Raw genomic sequence first — 25,516 nt, forward strand, 5'->3', positions numbered from 1 at the left:
GTTTCCCGCCCAACAGTAGTCTCTAACGCCTCTGATAGAGGGGGGAAGCATTATAGATACCGCCAAGCCAGTAGAGGCCGAACTCGCTGGCTCGGTCGGGACTGATGGTACGCAACAATATCGGTAGGGTATAGAGACTGGTAGAATATCATAGAGGGAAGCACAATGGACCAAGACTGGTCTAAGTGCATGGGGAAACTCATCCTCTCCAATAACTAACTAACTAACTAACTAACTAACTAACTAACTAACTAACTAACACCTTCCTCTCTATCCATGAATTGTCTGGCTTAAAACATATCATTATTGCCTGGCGTTTAAGATTAGTGAAATGAAATATCAGCAGTTTCCAAACAATAGGAGTACTAAGTTATTATGGAAATGTACTGACATACGAAGGTTTCTTTGAATAGAAACCAATAACGAAAGATTTTGGCAGTATAATTAGAGATTTCGTGAACAAGGGTATCAATGTGTCCGGTGTCATTTCCTGAAAACAAGAGACGTATTCAAAGCGTAACAACAGGAGGTAAAACAATGGGATTGAAAGCGTGCCAGATTATCAGAGACGCTGAAATGTGAATAACTTTGCCGAATCAGTTGAATGGTCAGACATAAACACACAATCTATGCAACAATCTTCATGGGTCCAAATATCCGGGCTGAAGTACGTTCTAACAGAGTCCTCCTTACTACATTTGCACCAGGGCCACAAACAAATCGTTTTCACGCTCATTTCATCGTCTCTGTGCAACTTCGTCCAATTATTAAAATTCGCACTTCGAAGGTTCTTTGTCTTTTCGCACTCATCATCTAGCACACTATATGTTTCTGCCTAACCGGCCATAATCGGGTGTTCAGGATTGAAGATTTACTGCTATTCTGTAATTACGTTGACCGCCTCTGTGGTCTAGTGGTCAGCGTTCCTGGCTACAGATCCAGAGGTCCGGGTTAAATTCCCGGCGCTACCAGATATTTTCGGAATAGTAGTAGATCTGGAACGGAGTCCACTCAGCCTCGTGATGATAACTGAGGAGCTATTTCAAGGAAATAGCGGCTCCGGTCTAGAAAACCGAAATTAACAGCCGTGGGGATTCGTTGCGCTGACCACGCGACACCCTCTATCCGCAAAAAATTTGCACTAAAACTTCGCCGACAACCGGCGGTCGCTCGGTCGGTATAGTTCACTTGCGGACTGAAATCACGGAGTTTCCTTTTTTTTTCTTTTTTCTGTAGTTACGTTATTGTATTTTGCATTTTACGAATAATGTAAATTGCTTATGAAATATTTTTCGAGATAATCTTGCCGAAATTACTTTTGTTGTGCACATATATTGTGAGGGAGGTGGGGCACGCGGTAGCGTAGTTGGTATAGGCACTATACTACAAGCCGGAAGGTCGCGGGTTAGAATCCCGATGAGGTCATTGATTTTTTTAATTCACCTAATCCTTCCAGCCGCCTTATGGCCCTGGGGTCGACTGAGCCTCTAACAGAAATGAGTACCAGGAATATTCTTGGAATGTTCTCGGGGGTAAAGGGCGGCCGGCGCGTAAGGCTGATAACCTTACCGCCATCTATGAGCCATTGCTTACAAAGTGTGGGAACCTCAACATCTCACAACCCTATGAGCCTCCACGGCCTGTTACAGGGATACATTTACTTCTTTCTTTTACTTTACTTACATATGTTTTGGGTTTGGTGTATGCTTTTTGGTATGTTGGTTTCTTTCCTTTGTTCAGTGTGTAGCTGTTCTGCAGTGTAACAGGATGCTGCAATACAATTCCACAAACAAAAGGCTCTTGCTCTGCCTGACTTGTAATTAATACCGAGATACTGTATCTCAGATGCATTCGAGATGTCGCAGTATCTGAATAGGAAGGGGAATTGTTAATCTTGTTTCATACAACACTTCATCAATATTTGTCATTAAGGATGTTTCTGTGTGAAGAAAATGAGACAGATCAAGATCTGTATGTTCCATAGGCAACAAATGCGAACTATGACATTATGTAACATGTACGGACACGTGTTTATTTGTTTGACCTTTATGCATTTCCACGCCGTTGCACATATTTCAACCAAACTTGTCATAATGATAGTTAATCCGTCCGGAGAGATTTCAGATATACGAAAACTCAGAATTCTATAATTTCATTGTATAAAATAAATTCTGAATTTCCTTCAAAAATTTTTCTGATATGTACTTGACAATCATTCGTCTTTGGGTATAGACGTTGTTTGTTATACGTATCTCGCTTATTCTGTATGTTTGTTTATTGCGGTTTTGCAGATATTTAAGCTATCAATTTTTTCAAAAATAAAAGGTAATGTAAGATTTGAGGCTTTCACGGCGGTGACTATGAAGAAAGCAGTCTTCTGGGATTTGGTACCGTGTATATGTGGTGTTAACCGNTGATGACAGTTTTTTTTGTGTTTTTATCAAACTGAGCAGATAAAACTTCCAAACAAACAAACAAATTCCGTACCGACCGAGCGACCGCCGCTTGTCGGCGATTCCTCTGTGGTCTAATGGTCAGAGTTCCTGGCTACAGATCCAGAGGTCCGGGTTCGATTCCCTGTTCTACAACATTTTCTGAGAAGTCGTTGGTCTGGAACGGGGTCCACTCAGTCTCGTGAGGATAATTGAGGAGATATTTCCAGGTAATAGCGGCTCCGGTCTAGAAAACCAAAATTTACGGCAGTGGAGATTCGTTGCGGTGACTACGCGACACCCTCTCTCCGCAAGATTTGACACTAATTTCGCCGACAAGCGGCGGTTGCTAGGTCGGTATAGTTGGCTTGCGGACTACAGGCCACGGATTTTTTGTTTTTGTTTGTTGTTTTCCATCAGCATGGAATTTTTCAGATTCGAGTCAGGAGGCTTAAGTCGATTTCTTTTGTTTTTACTAGGTTTGGCAATACGTCCAAACAGTCCTTCTGAAGATGAAGAATTCTGTGTTCTCGGACATTACGCTGTGTATTCTGTTGACAGCCAACAGAATTTCCTGAGGAACTTATTGTCTCAATCTTCAGAGGTGGGGAAGAAGGCAAGCAGACAACAAGCAAAGCAGCAATATTACCGAGCATACTTTTCCCAATGTCGCCACACTTCCGGCCATCAATCAATACAATGAGCGAACAGAGATTATAGCACGAGAGACAGATCAGTTGGAAGGGAAAGCTGCGTTGTCTCGCTTCCGATCAGGTAACGCGGCATGTCCGCCTACTTTCATTTACGTCATTTTTGCCAATCCTCTTCGCTTTTCTTCTGGATTCAATGTTGCTTTCAGAGTTCTGGCTCTCTTCACTGTCAAGTTTTATTCAACTGAAGCGTTTCTTCTTCCACGTGGCCATTGTGCACATTCAAGACAGAAGTAACGTACAAAAGAGAGAAATATTTGGAAAAATCCTTGTCTTCTTGTGCCCAGTTCCTAGAAAACTTCCTCTGTCCTCTCACGATGTTGCAAAGTGCCGATTAATGCTTAGAGACGCAACGAAGAAACATACGCAAAACAAATATAAATTTGATGGTAATGCTTGTCTTGGATATGACTCCGTGTAGTTTGGTAGATATATAACAAACTTTTTGGATGAAACTGGCGATACATCTCACTACTTTACTCATTTCATGGAACTGAGCCCTTCTTGACAAGCCGCCAGTTGTGCAGCTACTCAAGAACTTACCAGCATTTTATTTAACCCGAAGGTTCATTATTGTGTTCACAAGAGAACTCCACTGGTCCCTATCCTGAGCCAGATCGATCCAGTCAACATCATCCCATCTTATTTCTTTAAGATCCATTTTAATATTGTTTTCCCATTGAAGTCCTGGTCTTACTGGTGATCTCTTTCCTTCTAGCTTTCTCACCAGTATCCTATATGCATTTCAACCTGAAGATAATATGTTTTTATTTTTGTTCTACCCGGCAGAGTTAAATCTTTTCCTTATAAAATGTATAGAAGGAAAGGTGAAGTTGTCTCTGTGTTTAATTAATTAAGCATCATAACATGAAGACGTATGGGGGGAAAAGAGGTACAGCGTTGGAGTTCAGGTTGTCACACCGGTGACTATGAAGAATACTGTTTTCTGAAATGTGACGCCATGCGGTGCGATGGAAGTTCTCCGACGTTTCGGACAAACACTGCGTCCTTAAATTTAGTGTCAAAGAGTAAGACAAGCAACAAGTAGCTAGAAATAATACTCCTCTTCCACGACTACATAAACTTTTTGACAAAGATTTAAGTAATTTTTAGGACGGACATAAGAAGAGAGGAGAGTGTACTGGAATATGAATGGCATGCACATTACAGATGTTCTTTGCGATGATGCAAATATCACTAATCTTCATGGTTTTCTTTTTTCCCTTGGCACTGCAGCCCCAGTGGGCCTACGCCTACCTCCATGAACTCCGTTCATTTCGGTTTTTCTAGATCTTACGCATTCGGTAGGACTCCTTGGGCGGGTGATGAGCTCGTCGCAAGGCCTCTAGCTGTAGACAAACACAGAAAAACGCACACAAACATCCATGCCCTGAGTGGGATTCGAAACAACGATCACGGCTTCCGAGCGAGCGAAGACAGTGCATGCCTTAGACCGCTCGGCTACCGTGACCGGCTTCTTTATGTTTATTCCATATATAAATATTTTAGCCCGTATATAAGAAAGCTAAGTGCACAGTTTTTTGGTTGACACGTTGATGGACATTTACCATAACATGCGGCATCACGTCCAAGTAATACTATCTACAACACAGTACATCCATTATTCTTGTTATAAAAGTTATCCCTGTAAGAGGCAGTAGAGACCAATAGAGTTGTGAGACGTCGAGGCTCCCACATGGTCTAGAAAATCGGCTCACAGATGGCGGTGTGGTTGTCAGCATTATGCACCGGCTGACCTTTACCCTCAGGAAGGTTCCTGTTACTCATTTCTGTTAGAGGCTGTGTCGACCCCAGGGTCATGATGCTGCTAGAAGGATTATGTAAATGGAAGAAAATCCAATGACCTCATCGGGAGTCAAAACCGTGACCTTCTGGCTTGTAGCGTAGTGCCTCAACCAACTACGCTCACGAGTACTCCATTATTCTTGTAATAGACATTAGACTGAGAAGGTAAATTGGATTTATGTTACTTTCGTCTTCGTCCAGAAGAAAATCGACGATGGTGTCTCATGGATGAAAACACATACTTACATTTATTTACTCATCAGTTGCGGTCTTCATCGACAACTTAGAATCTATAATGTAGAATATTAGGATTATCAGTGAAAAATTAATTGGAATGGATTCTGAGGAAACTGTCGTGTAATAATTTGAGGCACTGTAGCTGACAATGCAATCAGCATAGCGACTAGCTATGGGAACGACGGCCGAGAAGTCGGAGTGTGAGTAGCCGTAAGGGCAAGATTTTTTGCTCCTCCCCTACGTCATCCAGAGCGGTCATGGGGCCCACCGAGCCTCCTAACCAATAGGTACCGTAGGGTAAAAAGGCAAGGGCGTGAAGCTAACGACCCATCTCTAACTAGTGCTGAGGTCAAGAATACGTGGAGTCTCCAATAGCAATAACTATTCATGGAGTGCTGATTAATTATTCAAGAACAGGACAACTTCAATTTATCCGGGAATTTGGATGTATGAACTTAAGAAAACCACGAATAATCTCAGCGTACCCGGCCTTAGGAACGGAGATCAATTCGAAGCAGACTTAGCCTCAGAATCGTTGTGAAACTGATACTCAGGAGAGAAACACTGAAATGTTTAGCTATATTATGGAGTACAGGGGCAAAGGGTAAAGCAGGGGGCGCACCAGACGCAGCACGAAACACATGAGGCGTCCTGTTCTTATTAATGACCTAAAGAAAGAGGAGTGCGCTACAAATTCGTCAGAACGCCATTAGTGGGCCGCGGTGCCATTAATTGTGGCGGTTCTATTCAGCGGCCACAGTGCCTCAGACACACACCATGGCCATCAGTCAGCCAAGTTGTGTCAGGATGGTAACAGCTGGCTGTAGCACGCAGCTTCTGCCCTCAATGGTCAGGAGGAGAGGAACATCCTGTAGCAGCTCACTGCGGCCAAAGCGATATTGTCAGTCGAGATGAAAGCAGCGGAAGATGGGGGGAGTAGAGAAACGAAGAAAAGAGGACAGAAAATGGAAGCAAGGGAAACGAAAGAGGGAAGAAAAAAAAAAAGCACGGAAGAGATAGAGAAGGAAGGAGGTATAGGAAGAAATGATGGGGACAAGAATAACAACAGAATCAGATAAAAATATACAGAAACCACAAGAAAAACAAAAAGACTTCAAAAGGCAAATAATAATGGAAACACGAAGAATAAAATAAAAGCGAGCTATGTATGCACACAAAACGAGAGGATACCAGGGAGGAAGAAAGAGATATGAAAATAAAGAGAGATGTTAAAAGAAAGATGGAAAATGAAAATAAAACGGGGTTATACAAAGAGAAGGATATAAAAAAGAGAAATCAAATAAAGGAAAGAGGAGGCTAGGAAGAAATGTAATGAAAGAACGAAAGATATAGAAGGAGAAAGAACGGATAGAGATGAAGAAAGAATGAAAAAGGCAAGGGAAACGAAGAATAAAACAATAAAGCGAGGAAAGACGATACTGGTGTTCCTGAGATAATATTTTTCCAGGGTTTGTCGTTTTGAGGATGTTCCCTCTGAGAAGCTCAAGGCAGTTCGTGAGACACGAATCATTAGGGAGGCTTTCACGAGGGGAGGGGGAGCTGTGTAGGCAGGAGCAAGTAGCAAAACCTGTCACGTCCATCTACCCGTTTGTGTGTGTCTGCTGCTGTGAGGTTTGACGTTAAATCTACTTTCTTTCAACTAGGACTACAGAGTGAGGTTTAAGATTGCTGCCACACGATAAAATATTCTCACATGTTCCTGGTTAGCGTGACTCTATAACAATGGGCTCTGGATTAGATGAATAGATTTACTGGACATTCACAAGTCGTAACTACAAATACTATAATTATAACACTCTAAAATATTACTGTAGCTATAACATCTGCTTGCTGGTCGTTGCTTGGTAACGAATTTTATCTCATTGACACTTCTACTATTGAACAGCCTTCTGAATTCTGTTGTGAATAAATCTCCGACTGACCTGATTTCATGGATGAACTCCCTTTACAACTGCCAGGCGGCCCGAATATAAGTCAGCATGTCGAACAGTTAGTTGTCCTCTGTTAATCTGTTTGTTGTCACGAGAATATTGTGTTTAGGAACTTGCTACGTCTTTATAACGGGAAGGTGATTACCGAACCGTTGCTCAGCAATGGACGTCTGCTACAGCTAAACCATTACAGTTTTCAGCTGTCGTGCCACAATATATATTTTATAATATTGTGATATATTGGGCCATTTCTAGGAGACGAATACGTAAACATGTTCCAAGCAACGAAAGCGCAAAAGTAGGGCGTCCATTAATAGGCAACGCATGGGTGGACACGCCTGACAACCATACATTATATCCGTTGCTGAGCAGCGATGTGTTTTCTGTGGGTGGTCCGTGCCGAACCGATATAGGGAGCAGTGAAGACTGTTCGAGATATTCGACAGGAAGACGACGATATGGGAGAAGACCAGGGCGGAGATCAGATCAGTGATCAGCAAGAGGAGAACAGACAGAAGCCTTCGTCTGGCGTAGTTACAAGGAACATTAGAGTGTGTCCATTGTTCAGAGTTACGAATTGTTATAATCATCGCGTGTGATAATTGTATGTAGTTCCGCCTGGCGTACTTAACTAATAAAACAGCTCCATCAAAACCTTAATCCCATAATTATTTGCCACGGATACCCGGACACGTGACAATGTATTATAAAGATATAGTCCTATATCAACCTATATTTAGGCCGCGCCATAGCTCAATCGGTTAATCGCTGGCTTCCTACCGCGGCAGCCCGGCTTCCATCCCGGGTCTGGTCAAGTGGGATTTGTGGTGGACAAAGTGGCACTAGGGCGGGTTTTCTCCGAGTACTTCGATTTCCCCTGCCAATCTTCATTCCACCAAATTCTCCAGCATCATAATTCCCCGGGGCAGGCTGCAATAGGCCAATCAGTGGCTGCCGTGCCGAGTGGACCCAGTTGGACTCCACCCTCCACTAAGCCTCCACTATATGCCTACTATATTTTAACATAATATTCTCCCTGTACTTAATTATGCACCATACCAAGAAGACGTAGTGGGGGTTGATATAGAACGCCACGCATTTTATCTCGTTACTAGATGTAGGTTTCCAGCTCTAATTCACCGAAAGATCTCCTGATATGAGGCTGGGCGGGCCACAGAGCTGTTCTAGATGCTGTGGAGAAGAAAATAATCCCTTCCCCCTCATTTCACTGTACGGACTGAGCTATCTGAATGAAGCAGTCAGTCTGTGCGCTAAGGTAACGGGCTCGGTAATGCACAGAAAGAGCAGGAAACAGACAGCTGCTCATCTATTCAAATCTATGTTTCGTCAGCTACCAATGTTCCTCTAAAGAGGCGCTTCATAATACCCCTTTACATTATGCTACAGTTCATACATTTTGCAAACACCTTGCATTGTCTGGAAATACTTTATGATGACGTACATCTGAAGCACGTGATGCTGGAACACAAAGAAGATAAACCCTGCTGCCAGTACGTCAGGCTAATGGGCACATTTGTCGGATGAGGAACATCCATTCCTACACAACTGGAGACAAAATCCAACTGAATAAGTAATTTATGAAGGATTTCGCGTACGCGCGACCAGAACAAGAGTGAGATAAAAGATATTACATAACACTGAACACGACTGAAATACAACTCTCCCCCCTTTCGCCGACTTACGCGATAATTTATTTCCCAAGGATTTCCGAATTCGAAAAAAAACGCAATTTTTTTTATTTCTTTGGTTTCACTGCAAATAATTCAATTTGTCTTTTAAAAATAATTTATTTTCTATTACAATTATTTCATTCAATCGTATGTTGTAACCTGGTAGAATGTTGCTGATATTTCGGAGGAACATACTGCTTCCATGTTCAGGATTTAAAAGTAAGTCCAGGAAACAACAAGAATTTTCTTCTATACTATATGGCGTCACAGAAGCAAGTCAAAGAGGCCGTCGGAGCAGGTTGACGCATAATCCTCGAATCGAACACGAAGAAAATTAAGAAGATAATCAAAGAAATATCGGACAGAAAATCTGAGGCCTGTATAGGCATCCAAGTGCCTAATTTCAGAGGACAAGAAGAATGAGGGAAAAAGCACTGTACAGAAGGCCGACTGCTATGTTAATGGCACAAGAATTAATACTGTGACGAAGACGATGACGTCACACCGCACACGATAGCGAGAGGAAGTGCTGAAAGGCTTATAGAAAGACATATCCTAAATTGCAGTCACTCGAATCACCTGAAAAGCGTCAGAGAAAGGAAGACTTAGAACCTAGAGCGATCTCGTCAAGCGAAATTCATTCAGGACGTGATGTAGACACCGTGACGTGCCCTGAGAGCGAAGGACGCGTCTCTTAATTTCAGCACTTGGTATGTAGCACGTTCGAGTCCAAACATGGCATCGACTTCTTTTTTCCTTGGCACTAGAGCCCCAGTGGGCCTAGGCCTACCTACATGAACTTCTCCGTTCATTTTCAGTTTTTCTTCATCTTACACATTCGGTAAGACTCCTTGGGCGGGTGATCAGCTCGTCGCAAGGCCTCTATCTGTACATAAACACAGAAAAACGCACACACAAACTAAACATCCACGCCCTGAATGGGATTCGAACCCACGATCCCAGTTTCCGAGCGAGCGAAGACAGTGCATACCTTAGACCGCTCGGCTACTGTGACCGGCAGTGTATAAGAATAATATATAAGAATTCAGTTCGTACCTCACAGGAAACAGATCCGAACCCACGATCCCGGTTTCCGAGCGAGCGAAGACAGTACATGCCTTAGACCGCTCGGCTACCGTGACCGACATGGCACCGACTACATTTTGATTTTTCGTTATCTTCATCAATAACACCAAATATCGTTATGTAGTACCAGTTGTTAGCACTTGTATTTCGTATTCTGGACCTCATGAGTATAAGAATATAGTCTGACATAATGACAAACCCATCTCTTTCTCGTTTTTCTCCAGTTCCACCAGTATATGGAATAGAGTCTTGAAACAGACCACGATCAATTCCTTCCATTTAGTGTCCAATTCACTATTACTAATTGTCTTGCGAGATACATGAAAATAGAGCAAAGATTTAGAAAAAGGGGTACTGGGAAGAAATAATCACTTACTCTCCTTTGATAGGACACGGACCGAGCAGGAAACAAATAATCCATTAATCCTTCTATTGTTGCATATATTCTTTACCGCGGTAACATTTTTATTCAGCCGTTGCTTAACAACGTTAGGGGGATACACACGCAGACACGTAGAGTGGTGTGAGAATTCATAAATTACGATAATGAGATGGGCTCAGGCGCTATGATCGAAGTAAAAAATTTCAGAAAGTTTGGTTCAACCATTCAAAAGTTAATAGAGGGGGATACAGAGACACACAGAGGGCATGACGTTCGCATAAGCCTATTTTTATTCTTTCGAAATAAGGAAAGTAAGCTAAAAATTATAAATTAATATAAAGTTGTCTCCTGTATTTAACTAATTAAGCACTACGCCATGAAGGAGCATAGGGAGTGGATGTATAGATCCACAGTTTCTTGATCTCGGCACTAGTCGGAGGCGAGTGGTCAGCTTCAAGCCCCGGCCGCTTTACCCCTGAGGAAAGAGCGCCCGGTACCCATTATACTGGAAACTCGTTGGGTCGTAAAGCCGGTCTAGGCGACGTGGAGAAAACTCTTGACCCTACCGGGGCTCGAATTCCGACCTCTCGGTCATCCAGCCCGTAGCCAGTGGCTACATCAACTGCGCTATCCCGGCACATTTATAGAAATTTAAATCTTCATGTGATATTCATACTGACTGATACAGAATCCCCCCTCCCAAGTTTCTTAAAAACCCTGCGGACAATAGATGTGTGCCCCGGAGGTCATGCGGTAGGAGTCGACTCAATGCTCTTCATATTCAGAAGGACTGTTTGGACGTATTGCCAAACCTAGTCAAAACAAAAGAAATCGACTTAAGCCTCCTGACTCGAATCTGAAAAATTCCATGCTGATGGAAAACAAAAAACTCTGTGGCCTGTAGTCCGCAACCGAACTATACCGACCTAGCAACCGCCGCTTGTCGGCGAAATTAGTGTTAACTCTTGCGGAGAGATGGTGTCGCGTGGTCAGTACTCATTTGTGTTAGAGGCTGAATCGATCCCAAGGCCACAGTGCGGCCGGAAGGATTAGGTGAACTGAAAAACCCAATGATATAATTGGGAATCGAACCCGCGACCTTCCGTCTTGGAGTGTAGTACCTGAACCAATTACGCTACTGCGTTCCCCCTGTTATGTTACAGGCACATTTAATATCTTGTTTCTCTTCGTCCGTGTCTGTGAGCTGTGCTGTTTATATATATTCAAGTTATTTTCTGTTCCTAATTTTAGGGTTTCAAGCATAATCTTTTCTTTTCCTATGGGCCTACCTCTGTAATCACGAAACTGAGAATACCCAAAGATGTCTATCAAGGCTTACATGCCAAGCTTAGAGCGTTCTTATCAGAGAGGAAAGTTTTTTCCACTTGAAGCCTCGTCATGGTGCGAAGAGATGACAGACAGGTACCGGGAAGGCTTGAAGGAAACTGGCAAGAAACCAGAAAAGGGGGATTATGCAGAGAAAAGGGGAGAGATTGGAGGCTTTTCGTCCATCTAACCGTATACAATGGAAAGGACTCTAGGAGAAGGAGAAGAGAGAGAAAGAGGAGGAGGAGGGGTCGCTTACGTCCAAATATAAAATTAAATTACTCATCACAATCAGAATTACTGGGTTTTGGGACTTTGTCCATCGTCCTGTATTCTGGCTAAGACTGTAGCTCTTACAGGACACAAAATGTATCATGGCCTCGTGTTCAAAGTATTCTTCACCGTAATGAAGTAACGGAATTTGTGCAAAACTACAAAAAATATTTTTAAACTTTTTAATAGAACCCCCCCCCCCCTCCCAACATTCATTAGCCACGTTACAAAACTCAGACCTACAACAAAGGCAATTAGCATGTTGCCATGGTCGCCAGGAAATAAAAGCAACGTGCCACACAGAATCAAGTTTCGCTCATAATGTTCGGGGGAATGAGTTTCTGCGACGCTTGATCATAAAGAGCAGGAAGGGGGGGGGTAACAGTAGTCATGGCCGTGGGTGAGGGCGAAGGGCTTTTCCCGTCCAATCAAAGTTAAGTCAGGAATGAAAGACGACTTAAAAAAGAACCGCATTCAGAATAGTAATTTGGGGGAATTTTATGGATGGACGTGATTCTGACAGACTTCATATTCAGAGTATGACGAGAAGAAATGTGGGAAGGTTAGAACACAGTTATGGTGAAACGCTACTACGTAGCTACTTTACAACACAATTATGGTGAAAAGTAACAAGTAGCTACCTAAAATGATTTTTGTGACACTACTAAGTAAATAGCTATCTGAAAAAACAGTTATGGTGAAACACTACTAAGTAAATAGCTATCTGACAAAACAGTTATGGCGAAACACTACTAAGTACGTAGCGACTTTACAACAAGAACACTAATGACTAGATATCTTAAAGATGATTATGGTGACACTACAAAGTAAATACCTATCTTAGCCATAAGAAAGAGTTACAGTGAAACACTACTAAGTAAATAACTAACTTACAACATAATTGTGTTGGACAGTCCTTATTTGGTTGTTGTTTTGAATAAGTGAGAATTTCTTTCTCCACATTATTGGAAGAAAATAGACGAGAATACAAGAAAACTCCGTTTAAATCCAGGAGGGAGGTTGAGCAAGTGGATGAGCTACTTATTAAGGAGATTCATGACTTGTACTCATCACAAAATAGTAATTCAGGCGATCAAACCAAGAATGATAGACGTTCGGGGAATGTTGAATACATGAGGTAGTTGAGATATGAACACAGATTTGGTTGGGAAGTCTCCTAGGGTGAGACTGCTTGCAACAATAGGTGCGAGTAATAATTAAATTGATCTTAAAGAAATAGTGCTTTAGATTGTTGACTGGATTCTTCAGGCTCAGGATGGGGGGAACTTTGGATGGCTCTCTGGAACAAGGCAATGAATTTCCGGTTGCAACAAAAGTCAAGGAATGTCCTGAGTGGCTGAGAGATTACATAGCTTCTTAAAAAGAAGTATCCTTCAAGGACTAGTCCATCGTCTGAAGTAGGTCTTTCTTTGATATGCTCGACAATTCGAGAAGTGACTTCACGTCCGTCATACGTGGCTGGACAGGCAGAATGTGAATTTTCTGAAATAGGTCTGCAATTATTTTGGTTGAGATATATGTGGCAAAGACAGGAAACTTCTCAAATATTAAATTTATACACTGATTGCAAGGCTACGGGACGGACGATCGAGTAACCAGAGCGAGATATTCTTCTTTTCTCCACAGCGTCCAGACCGGCTCTGGGGCCCACATAACCTATCAGTGACATCGAGGGCTCTTTCCTAGGGGATAAAGCAGAAAGGGCGCGAAGCTCACCTCTTATCTCCATCTAGTGCTGAGGTTAAGAATGCGAGGAATTTAATCTCCACTCCCCCATACATATTCATGGAGTAGTGATTAATTAAGCGCAGGGGCAAATTTACCTTTATGTTAATTACTCGATTTTAATGGATGCTTAGTAGACGGAAGATGCTTCATTAGTGTAAATTTATGAGTCGTAAATCGATTTATAGACGTGCACGTCATAAGACGAGAGACTGTAAATTTTGCAACGCATCTGCAGCTCTGTAGGACCGAAATAGACCATAAAATAAAGAAAAGAAATTTGGGGAACAACTACCCGCCTAGCTTCCTTTCATGCGTCACGGACAGCAAAGAAAACGTCATGTTCAATAATTTTTCTATTTTTTTTTAGTGTGCATACACCAGTGATGTAAAAGAGATTCTAGATTTTGTATTTAATTCTATATTTTAGCGTCCTGTTGCAAAGCTTTAATTAAAACGTCTATGTATAGCACAGTCCGTCAATAATGCAACAAATTGTTCCTTTTTCTTCCACTTACACATTTAACACAAGATGTTTCTGCCCTAGATGGCCATCTTCAAGTGTCGTAATATATTAAAACTGCTATAATAAGTTTAAAGTTTCTAACATTTTAAAAGGAAAGTCTCACGTAAGACGCCTAATCACAAAGGAGTAATAAATAAGCGACATGCAACAGTGTGATACGACGCAGTATTATGAGTAATTTTCTTATTGCTAGTGGGGTGGGACTAATCCCTTGTACTGCGGCCACTTCTGTCCTATTATACTAGCCCAAGATGATAGATGAGGGTCATTGTGGAGCAATTGGTGGAAGGAAGATTGGCAGTAGATCCAAGTTATGTGGTGAAGATTCGAATAAGGATTTATGAAACATAAGACAGAGCAACTCCGAGCTAATATGCTTGCAAAGGAGTCTCATGATTTGACGTGCAATTTTATCTAGAGAGCGTTTTACCGCAGAGCAAAAGCCGCCAATGTCCAGCAGGGGCTTAAGGAAGAACCGGCAGGGAAACCAGACTTCACGGTTATATTCGAAAGTGTCTCACATCTTGGTTACTCCCCCTAATACATGGGATTACCTCTCAAGGTGCTTCCACATTACTCGTGCTCGTGTTCGTCGGGAGACTCGTCTGGCTTTTACTTGTGCTCGTAAATCTCCGTCCACACTACTTCAGTTGCTCGCCAGGCTTCGGCGCATGAGGATCCGTATATTTACTCGTAGTGTGTATAGGCTGTAGTCGTATTTTAATTTATTGGCTATAGTTTTTAAATTAAAAATTTAAAATGTGCTTGTCTCGTGCCTTGTCATATCGTCCACATTACTCGCGAGCATAGCGAGTCACACGAGCACGAGCACGAATCTTGACGCGCCTTCAGAAGCACGAGGAAGAGACAGCGAGAGTTGTCTACAGACTAGCTTCAACTGTCAGTGTTACTGCTGTGAGGAATCAATAGGGGGTGCGATATGAACAGCTTCTCCTAGTTGTGCCAGTCAAATGAGGCATGAAAGGGAGATAGAAAGTATAGCAGAAGAGTGAGTGAAAGTGGAAAGTTACTGGAGAAGTGAGACGCATTTTATTGTGAGGACGAGAAAACGCAGTATTTCATTAGAAGCCTACTAAGCTTCGCCTGCTCGTTCTTTCTAATAAACGTAGACTGAAAGTGAACACACAATTCATCTAATATAATATTTAGAGACTCATTTCGTGTCGTACAGAGAACACACTGTTTCACCATTATAGAGGCAAGTTTGTCATTGTTATTGGGGGAAAAACAATCTTTGTTTATTTCAAGAATAACATGAAACTATGAATACTCTGGTGGGCAAAATGAAGAGATCCTGACATTGAATCACTCTTTTCTAAGGATTGAAATGCAACGCAAGGACTTTTAGTTACCACATCACACAAAAACTTTCTAATCCAAGACTATTACCTAATGAATTGTATAATGTTTGGTGGTCATGTAGCAGGAATGATGGAGACGAGGAATGCGTATAGGATATTAGTGGGAAAGCCAGAAGGAAAGAGACCACACGGAAGACCAAGGCGTAGGTGGGTGGACAATATTAGAATGTATCTTAGAGAGATAGAATGGGATGGTATGGATTGGATTGGTCTCGCTCAGGATAGGGACTCGTGGAGGACTCTTGTGAACACGGTAATGAACCTTCGGGTTCCATATAGTGCTGGGAAATTCTTGAGTAGCTGCAGAATTGGCGGCTCCAGAAGGGCTCAGCTCCATGAGTAAGTAAGTAAGTGTAATATTCGGTGAGATCAAATGAGGCACTATACAACGGGGCTGCTATTTTTACTGGACTTCTCTCCGATTAGTGCCGAGGTCAAGAAAATGTGGATCTATATACCTATTCCCCCATACATCTTCAGGAATTAGTGCTAAATCAGTTAAGCTCGGAGAAACATTCACCGTGTTTTAAAAATTATTCCATTTCGTTTAAATGTTGTGAATGAAGTTAATAAATAGTTACTTAACTCGTAATATGGGATTTAGGGAAATAGATTGTGAGGATGGGGGTGGATGGAACTGGCTCAGGATGGTGTCCAATAGTAAGCTTTGATATTAGCGGTTTTGAACCTTCGGGTTCTGCTACCAGAGAGTTAGTTAATTAGTAAGATGGATCTGAGGGAAACAGGCTGTGAGGATGGGAAGTGGATGGAACTGGCTCAGGATCGTGTCCAGTGGCGGGCTTTCGCATTAGCGGTGTTGAACTTTGGGGTTCTGCTACAACACCCGCAGCCAAAAAGGGAACACACATCACGGGACACGATACACATGGAGTATAAGAGGAACGACTCCCATAGTGGAAGAACCACGCGCGGGTTTTGAATTGGGACAGATAAGATGAATATCTTAACAAGATTTTAGTGTATAAAAATTTATTATAAGTGACGAATATTTTTAAATATTTTAAAAATAATTTTACAATGACATAATGGCAAGCAATGCAATAGATTAACGTAAATGGAGCACCTGATGATGGCACTATAGTGCCGAAACATGTTGTGAAATAACAAGTGAAATTGTGTGCACTACAAGACGGACACGGCAGACATGTCATGGACGAAAATCAGTGCAACAGGACGCTAAAATACAACGACAGAGAGTTAGTTAATTAGTAAGATGGATCTTAGGGAAACAGGTTGTGAGGACGGGAGGTGGATGGAACTGGCTCAGGATCGTGTTCAGTCCAGTGGCGTGTTCTGGTATTAGAGGTGTTGAACCTTCGAGTTCTGATACCAGGGAGATATTTAATGTGATTTCATTTTATGAAATGTGCCTCATATTATGTAGACAAATCTTTACATTTTGAATTACAGAAAAAGATAAAACCGAAATTAACTTAAATTATGGTTATAAGCCAAACTTAAATTAAATGAGTAGATATCAATATATAATAAATTTAATTGAAATCGGTAAAGCAATCTACGAAACGAAATGTTCGCCAAGAGGAAAATAAGGACAAGGAGACATCGTTATACACGAAAGAAATACGAACGCTGTTGACTGCAAAAGACAATCGGACATTTTCTTTAGTTTTATTCATGGAACTCACTGAGCTGTAAAGCCACGGCGATTCTGTGGTTCTTATGTCTCGAAGAAGTATCTTGGACAACTGTGGAAAGCGATCAAAGTTTCCGGTCCTTCTGAAGGATAGTTTTACGGGTATACGGCTCCCTTATCGCGTCACAGTGTGACGTTACACATCTCAAAATTGCGACAGGCCAGTCAGCTGGGTCAGACAACAACTGAAAAGGACAAAAAAGACGCGAATGTCGGCTAAGCACTTCGTAACCATAGCAACTAGTACCAATAGACACTACAGAGAAGTTAAGTTAATTATAAAAAGCGAAAATATAATCACAATTATGTTTCTTATTGGGCAGCGAAACAGTTAACCGAAACAGCATATTTAAGTCAGTTTCCATGATAAAGGATCTTTATAAAACTCTTGACAAATATCCCATTCAATTCTTATACAGGGTGATTCACAAAGAACCGGCACGACGAAATGAGGTGTAATACCAAATATACCATACAGATATTAAAGTAATTTACACATATCTTATCTTGGATTGTGTGCCGTGATCAGAGCAGGTGTTGAAAGTGTCCGCCGTTTTCAAGTAGGCATTAGAAACACTCTATGACTGTCGCCTGCGCACTGCAAACACGTTTCGGCATTGCCCTTGACCTTGCAACATAAGGGCTGCCACTTGCCGGATCATGCGCACACCATTAGTCTGAGCACGGCCCACGGATTATTATGTCGTAATTGTGAGCGGTTATATGCATCACCTGCGGAATTATTAGCAAATTCATCGGGCCGGTTCTATACGATTCACCCTGTCGAATTTTGTTTCAAAACAGTGTTCGATAACTGCTACAAGCTGTCACTATCCTGCGCCATCTGAATCCAGTTAAATCCCTTGAAACAATTTCTGCAAAATGCATTGTAATATCATCTTCATCTACGGCTAGTTCCTTCTCTCCCACTATATTTCCTTATTAAAATATTGCATGCATTTATTGTAGCCGTTATCGTGCGTATTATGTGTCTTCCAATCTCATTTAATCTCATGAATTATACTGAGGGGATATTTTTAATTATAAAGTCCCAAAAACCAACCAACCAACAAACTAACTAATACTCACAATGAAGTATAGTCTTTCTGGGGCCCAATAATCATTTTCTGTTCAAGAATACACTTACGTTTCATGGAATCTGAATTTTCGATACGCAAATCTGACAGCTGGTCCCTGTCTTGAACAAAATGAATCAAGTCCACACCCCCATGTTCAAATTGTTACAGACCCATCTCTACCATCTATATCGAGATCTCGAAACTGGACTACTTCCGTTAACTTCTCAGATTATTTCTTTTTACAGCTTCCTTCTCTTTCCTATGCGTGCTACAAGCTCCGCCCAATCCATCCTTATTGTTATTTCCTGCATCTTCGTCTTTGGTTTTGTTCTTTAAATCCAAATATTCTCTTCAGCTCGTTCTCCTGAAGCACCCTCAATCTACGTTGTTCCCAATGGACAGTCACTGGACGTGAAACCACTTGTCGTGCAGTGCGTGAGGCATACTCAGCAGGCGCTCTGCTCAGTTCATTGGAACTGTACAGAAATTGGAGGAGTTGGTGGGTGACGGTTATTTGCGCTTCAATTGTACGAGATTTGGTCACGTGCTGAGAGTTGAATCAATCAGTGTCAACCTTGCTTTGATATCGGTTCTGGGGCCTTATATTCGATGTAATAAGTTTTTAATTTTTTTTTTCAGAACTTGCACCGAATTGCATATAGCCAAATATAAACATTAACTAAGTTTAGAATTTAGGAATACAAAATAAGTTTTCAAAAATGTAAGGTAAAATTGTCCCCTTGCTTAACTAAATAAGCATTAAGCCATGAAGGCGTATGGGGGAGTTGATATATAGATGTACATTTTCTTGACCTCGGCACTAGTTGGAGTTGAGTGGTCAGCTTCACGCCTCTACCGCTTTACCTTCAGGGAAAGAGCCCCCGGTACACATTGGACAGGAAGCTGGGTGGGCCCCAGAGCCGGTCTGGGTGACGTTCAGGAGAGAAAATTCTTTATCATACCTGGACTCGAACTACGACCCCTCGATCGTCAAGCCCGTAACCATTAGCTACACCGACTGCGCTATCTCAGCTTTTTCGAAAAAGGTAAGCTATTTTGCTAATATAAATTTATATGAAGCATAGGGAAAACAAACTTGTTAGCATAGTGCTAACAAACTTGAATCGTATTTGAGAGGGACTAGGTTCAAATATCGGTCTGAACACCTGATACCCTGACTATGGCTTTACTCAGTCCCTCCGGGCAATTTCTGAAATAATATCTGTACATCTGTTTCCATTCAGATATATTCCATTTCTTAATTGATTAATCGTTCTACTATTCGTTGCTAGGGGTCGTGATAGCGCAGTGGTATAGAGACAGGCTACGGGCTGGACGCCCGAAAGATAGGAGTTCAAGTCCCGGTAGAATAAAGAATTTTCTCTTTTCCATGTCGTCCAGACCGTCGCTGGGGCCCACCCAATCTCATATTCAATGGGTACCGAAGCCTCCTTCCTCAGTAGTAAAACGGCCGGGGCGTGAAACTAATTACTCACCTCTAACTAGTGCCGTGGTCAAGAACATTTGGATCTGTACATCCATTCCCCCTACGCCTTCATTTTGTAATGCTTAATTAGTTAAGCACAGGGACAACTTTACTATTTTTGCTTTACTATTCGTTGCTACGTAGTCCAAATATGGACAGCGCCGTAAAGTACCATAGGAAATTGTCCAGAAGAGCTCAGTGTGGATAATACGACCACCTGGCGGTCGAAATGTTCACCCTTATTTAAGTACGTACCCTGGTCCCTTTCTGCGCGATACAACAGTGTTCGTCTGACTTTAATTATGATTCCAATTTTATGACTCTTGGATTCCAGACATACTTCTTCTACTTTAATGAGACTAAAATTCTTCTTCACGTCCCCGAAACAATTTCTGAGGAGCCCCACATTATGCGCGTCCATGCCGTTCACAAAGATACTTCCAGCTCTAAGGTTCTAATGAGGTTTACGCATGAAAGAAAGTTTTGGCGGGAAAAATGGAGAAGACGTTCCTAGTTTGACATCAATTTCAGTAATAGCATGTTAGGCAGATAAAACTGTCTCATTTTAGCTTTATCGTGGCATAAATAGCGTTCATAATATGTTGAAGTTTCGTTTTTGTTGAATGGGAAAATATTGTGCTGAAACGACGAAAGTTACAAAAGTCGATGTAACTGATAAAGAAGTTTATTTTACATTTCTGCTGCGCTTATAGTCTTCTTATGTTTATCTTCTTGAGCATTACACATGCAACATGCAACACTCAATTAATATTCACGAAATTTCGCATAAAAACATGTGGCTAAGGATTTCTCTGGGCCGCGCCATAGTTCAAGCGGTTAGTCACTGGCTTCCCACCGTGGCGGCCCGGGTTCGACCCCGGGCCTGGTCAAGTGCGATTTCTAGTGGAGAAGGAGGCGCTGGGGCAAGTTTTCTCCGAGTACTTCGGTTTCCTCTGCCAATCTTCATTTCACCAATTGCTCCACAATCACCCTCACCTATCATCTGGGGTTAGTACAATAGGCCAGAAGTGGCCGCAGTACAAGGGACTTAGTCCCACCCCACTAGCAATAAAAAAAGTTTCTCTCTGATATAATACAGAGTGTTTCTTTTTATCGCGAGAATAAAGAGCATCGCTCCACTTGCTACTCATTTCTTGTTGGGTTACTTGGTTCGAAACTTCGGCGAACTTCCACTAGATGACAAGATGTCACATCTTCTTAGTCACCGCTGTGAGAATATGGATTGGAATAAAGCGAAAACTTTGCATCGCTCTAAATTGAGCCTATGACGAAGAAAAATTATTTAAACTCAACTTAGATTTTGAAAAGGAAGTGGACGAAAAAACGGAAGAGATATAGGACCGATAATTTTTCACATTATTTACACTTAAATACTTGGATATTAATAATGGTGAATTTTTTGGCAATTTATATTACATATGTTATACGTTAACAAACACCGCAATATATAATCCCTATCTGTCCTGTAATAGTGATAAATTCTCGAACGTTAATATTCACGTAGAATAGAGAAATAGTTAGGGAAGAAATTGACCACATCCGGTCTTTAATGATAGTAAATTAAACAGCTCCATTTTCACATGTAGTTGACAGAGCTCCAGATCTATTTTCCTTTAATTCTCTTGAAAACCGCAGCATTTTCCGAAAAAAACGTGTGAGCTATAATCATCATCATCATCAGTAATCTGTCAAGACGACAGGTCCACAGTCTCTTCCAAAACAATTCCTCCACTTAATGCGATCTAGAGCTTTCTCCTTCAAATGACAGTATCCTCTTCTGTCCCCAAGGTCATCCAGCATCTTCTTACGTCTTCTTCCTCGTCTTCTTGTCACTTCTATCCGCCCCTCTATCTTTCCTTCGATAACTTCTTTTAGAAGGCAGTTTCTGCGTAAAACACGACCAATCAAATTAGCCTTCCGTTTTCTTATTTCATGTAGGATATTCCTCTGCTCACTGACTCTAATTAACACTTCTTCATTTCTCACATAATCGGTCCAACTGATCTTCTCCATCCTTCTCCAACACCACATTTCGAAACTTTCCAGATGTTTCTGATCTACTGCCCTAAGTGTCCATGTTTCAGCCCCATACAGAGCTATGCTCCAAATGTAGCATTTCATTAGTTTCTTCCTCAAATTTAAGTCCAATTTGCTGGTAAAAAGATTCTTCTTCTTGCTAAATGCAGCTTTTGCCATGGCAATCCTGGATTTAATTTCACTAGTACACCTTCCATCATCTGGAGGTATAATATATGGCTTTATTTTTCTCCACAACTCCTATTACAAATAGTTTTCGCTAAAACAAATATTTAGCGAGTTACGCTCGAAATGTGAGCAGAAACGCGTGTAGATCTTCATGTAAGGTGAACTTTAATTTTGTCAGACTTTAACTAAGGTTGAAAACATGAAAACAAATTTTAGTGAAACCCATTAATAGCAAAATTAACGGTAATCCTTTCAGCGGTACTTGACTTACTGACGCATAGACAACGAGAAGTGGTAAGCTAACCGGCGAAATTTGAGGAAAAATTTCGTAGTGACTGCGCTAAAACTATAGTTTAACAATTCTTAACATTGATCCCATGATATATATACACTTAATGTCAGAAACATTGCTTTGAGCAGCTGAAAGTGAAACGAAACAAAGCAACAAAGCAATGTCTGTCCTACCTTGGGACTCAGTGCTTGAACCTTTTTTCATGGCTGACTCCATCTTGCTTCTTCTTGGCCTGTTTCTCCTGCAGACAAAGAAATAATCAATCATCAAGTAATCATCCAACATAAAAAAGTCAATAAAACGAAAGGTTATCGGTGTAGACATTGAAGAAAGTATTCTAGGAGAGATTTTGTTCAGCGAAACACTATTCGGAAAAATGCATATAAAACTTTAGCTGCAAATGGAAGATACAAAGTAAAGAATTCACTTCGGAGAACTAGATGTAGACGGAAGGGTTTCTTAAAAGAAATGTGGTGACAATTTTTGTGGAGTAGATTTATCTGGCTCGGAATACCGTCCATCTTTGGGCCCTTGTATTATAGTAATATTTCTCCCGTATTCGTAAAGGCTGTGAATCGCTTGACAAACTGAACACTACAGACTCCCTAGAGACACAGCGCACTGTGGAGTTCCACTGTGGATAATGTTATGACGCGGTGTCTAGGCTACAAATTAAAAAAAAAGACTAAGTTATCCGTGTGCTTAACTAATTAAGCTTTACGCCATGAAGGCGAAAGGGGGAGTGGGTGTATAGATCCATGTTTCCTTGACCTCCGCAATAGTTGGAGGTGAGTGGTCAGCTTCACGCCCCGGTCACTTTACTCGAAGGGAAAGAGCCCCCGGATAGGAAGCTGGGTGGGCCCCTGAGCCCATATGGACGACTTAGAGAAGAGAAAATATTTGACCGTACCGGAACTCGAACTCCGACCTCTCGTCATGCCAGGCCATAGCCAGTTGCTATACCGACTGAGCTATCCCGGCTCCGGCGCCTAGAGTATAGTTTGAAATGGTAACAAGATTGACAGACGGTCATAGTGGCCACGCGGTCTAAGGCATGAATCATCTTCGCCCGCTCGAACATTTGGATCGTAGGTTCGAATCCCACTGGAGGCATGAACGTCTGTGTTTGTTTATTCTGGGTTTGTGTTGTTCTGTGTGTAGGTAGCGGCTTTGCGACGGGCTGATCCCCCATCCAAGGAGTTCTACCGACTGTGTGTAGGACTAAGAAACTAAAAGAACGGCCTAAGTCCGAAGGGTTGTAGACCCATAGCGAAATAAATTATGGATTAATCGAGGTAATATCCCGACATTCGAATGACAGGACTGAGGAAAATCAGGAATAACCACAGTTTCGATTTGAGTGAATCTCGAATGCGAGTGTTACAGCTGGAACAAACCCATTCGACAGTATGGGGCTACTGACTGTGGCAAGAGTCCCTTTCATGTGGTTACGTCAGCAGTGGCTCTAGCGGTTGGGTTTGAGATTACGATGAATATCAGATCGGACCACAGTAATCTAATTCTGAAGCTCGCTTCAGGCCATGTAGAAAGACGACAAGCCTACAACACATGCTGTATGACAAATGACAGGCGATTCGCCATCCATTTCATCTGGCTACTGATCACGTGTAACTCTAGAACCACTGCTACATGCTCCTCTACGAATCTACAATAATTAATCCTTAGAAGCACGCGGAGAGAGAAACGCAAGACATAATATTATCTGAGTATGTATATATGTACGCATGTATGTAAGGGGTGAGCCATAAAAACCGGCCCCTGAAATGCGACCTTCAGTGATCTATTGTGCTTCCCCTTGGATTAACCCTTTATTGATCCTACACTTTTAATAAAATATAATTCGTTTGCGGACTAAAATCACAGAGTTTGTTTGTAGGACCCTGCTTATGGGGGCGTCATAAAAGTCAATTGGTTCCATAAAAAACTGACGCAAGTGACGGAATCTTGAGTAAGCTATGGTCTCACAGTCACACAGGGTGTATGTGGCTGATTCGTCTTCTTGTAGGCACCTTTCACAGGTTAGGTTATCTGTCAGTCCCAGCTTGAAAAGGTGTCCTTTCAGGTGGCAGTGTCCGGTAAGTAATCCTACCACCCGTCTTAGTTGATCTCTGTTTAATCTCAACAGATCCTTTGCTCTTCTGGCAGAGGGTCCTGATATAAAACCCTTTGCCTGTTTGAGTCCAATTAAGGATTCCCAGTATTTTTTATGGTTTCTGTTAGTCCAGTCCCTGATCGCTTTCTTGGAAACTCCAATTGAGATGCTGCAAGCTGGTTCGGATGTTCAGATCCTGTTCTTACCAGCAGATCTGCGGTTTCATTCCCAGCAATACCCTCATGACCTGGCACCCTTATCAGTTGTACTCTGTCATGTCTGGCCAGTTGTATCAGGGATTGGTGGCTGGCCCAAACCAATTTTGAAGTGATTTGGTGTGTACCAAGTGCTTTAATTGCAGCTTGACTGTCTACATTATGTGAGTAAGTGAAAGGGAAACTCGTGAGGGAAGTGAAAGACACTTTAATTTGGCTGTTAATAAAAGCATAATTTTATTATGAGATTCATAGGCTTCGCCCGCTCGTCTTTCTGATGCAAGCAGTGTGAAAATGGGGGCGTTAGAATGATTCGAAGTAATGGTTTGAGTGAGGGGCGCGGAATTTTGATTTTCTTAATTAATTGTGAAATTGTATAAATTGGAAATACAATTTTGTTGCCTTCAGAGCAGTGGGGGTTAGTTTTGGTGTTTAAAAACCGGGGAGGGCTGAACGAGAAGCAGGGAGTATCAACTTGGAAGTCATCTCAGCATTTGCTTCAAGAGAAAAGAACGTATTTAGAAAGTTTGTTTCCTATCAAAAAGAAAAAGACATTTTCCATTACGAAGTCTAAATCGTTGGTTATGTTTAGGGAACAAATTTGTGTACTAAGAATCATACCATATAAATAGACACACACTCTGGACAAAATTCAGAGTTACTCCATGTTGAAGCAGGTGTACTTATTGCCTTATATCCTGGTAATGCGACTAGAACTTAATGGTTTCGGATTAGATGCATCGATTTATTGGTCAATCTCACCAGACGGAACTACAGATAATTATAACACACTCAAATTACATTAACTATAAGACACAAAACTAGGTCTTCTTGCATGAATGATGTCTGCCTCTCGAAAGCACGCTAGTCCGGTTCTGCCT

General features: G+C 41.7%; 1 protein-coding gene across 13 annotated transcripts in view; it reads right to left on the reverse strand.

Annotated features, from left to right (window-relative positions):
* LOC111864256 (serine/arginine repetitive matrix protein 2) overlaps window positions 1-25,516 on the reverse strand; it is a 389,125-nt gene that overhangs the window by 209,412 nt on the left and 154,197 nt on the right. For all 13 annotated transcript variants that reach the window (XR_002842763.2, XR_002842762.2, XM_023851362.2 and 10 more), the window contains exon 3: window positions 22,481-22,548. Coding sequence is in view for 11 of the 13 variants with exons in the window: in XM_023851362.2 (XP_023707130.1) it covers window positions 22,481-22,523 (43 nt within the window). In the remaining 2 variants the exon portion in view is untranslated. The remainder of the gene's footprint in view (window positions 1-22,480; window positions 22,549-25,516) is intronic.

Source organism: Cryptotermes secundus, unplaced genomic scaffold (genome assembly GCF_002891405.2).
Source record: "Cryptotermes secundus unplaced genomic scaffold, Csec_1.0 scaffold29, whole genome shotgun sequence".
Taxonomy (NCBI): Eukaryota; Metazoa; Arthropoda; class Insecta; order Blattodea; family Kalotermitidae; genus Cryptotermes; species Cryptotermes secundus.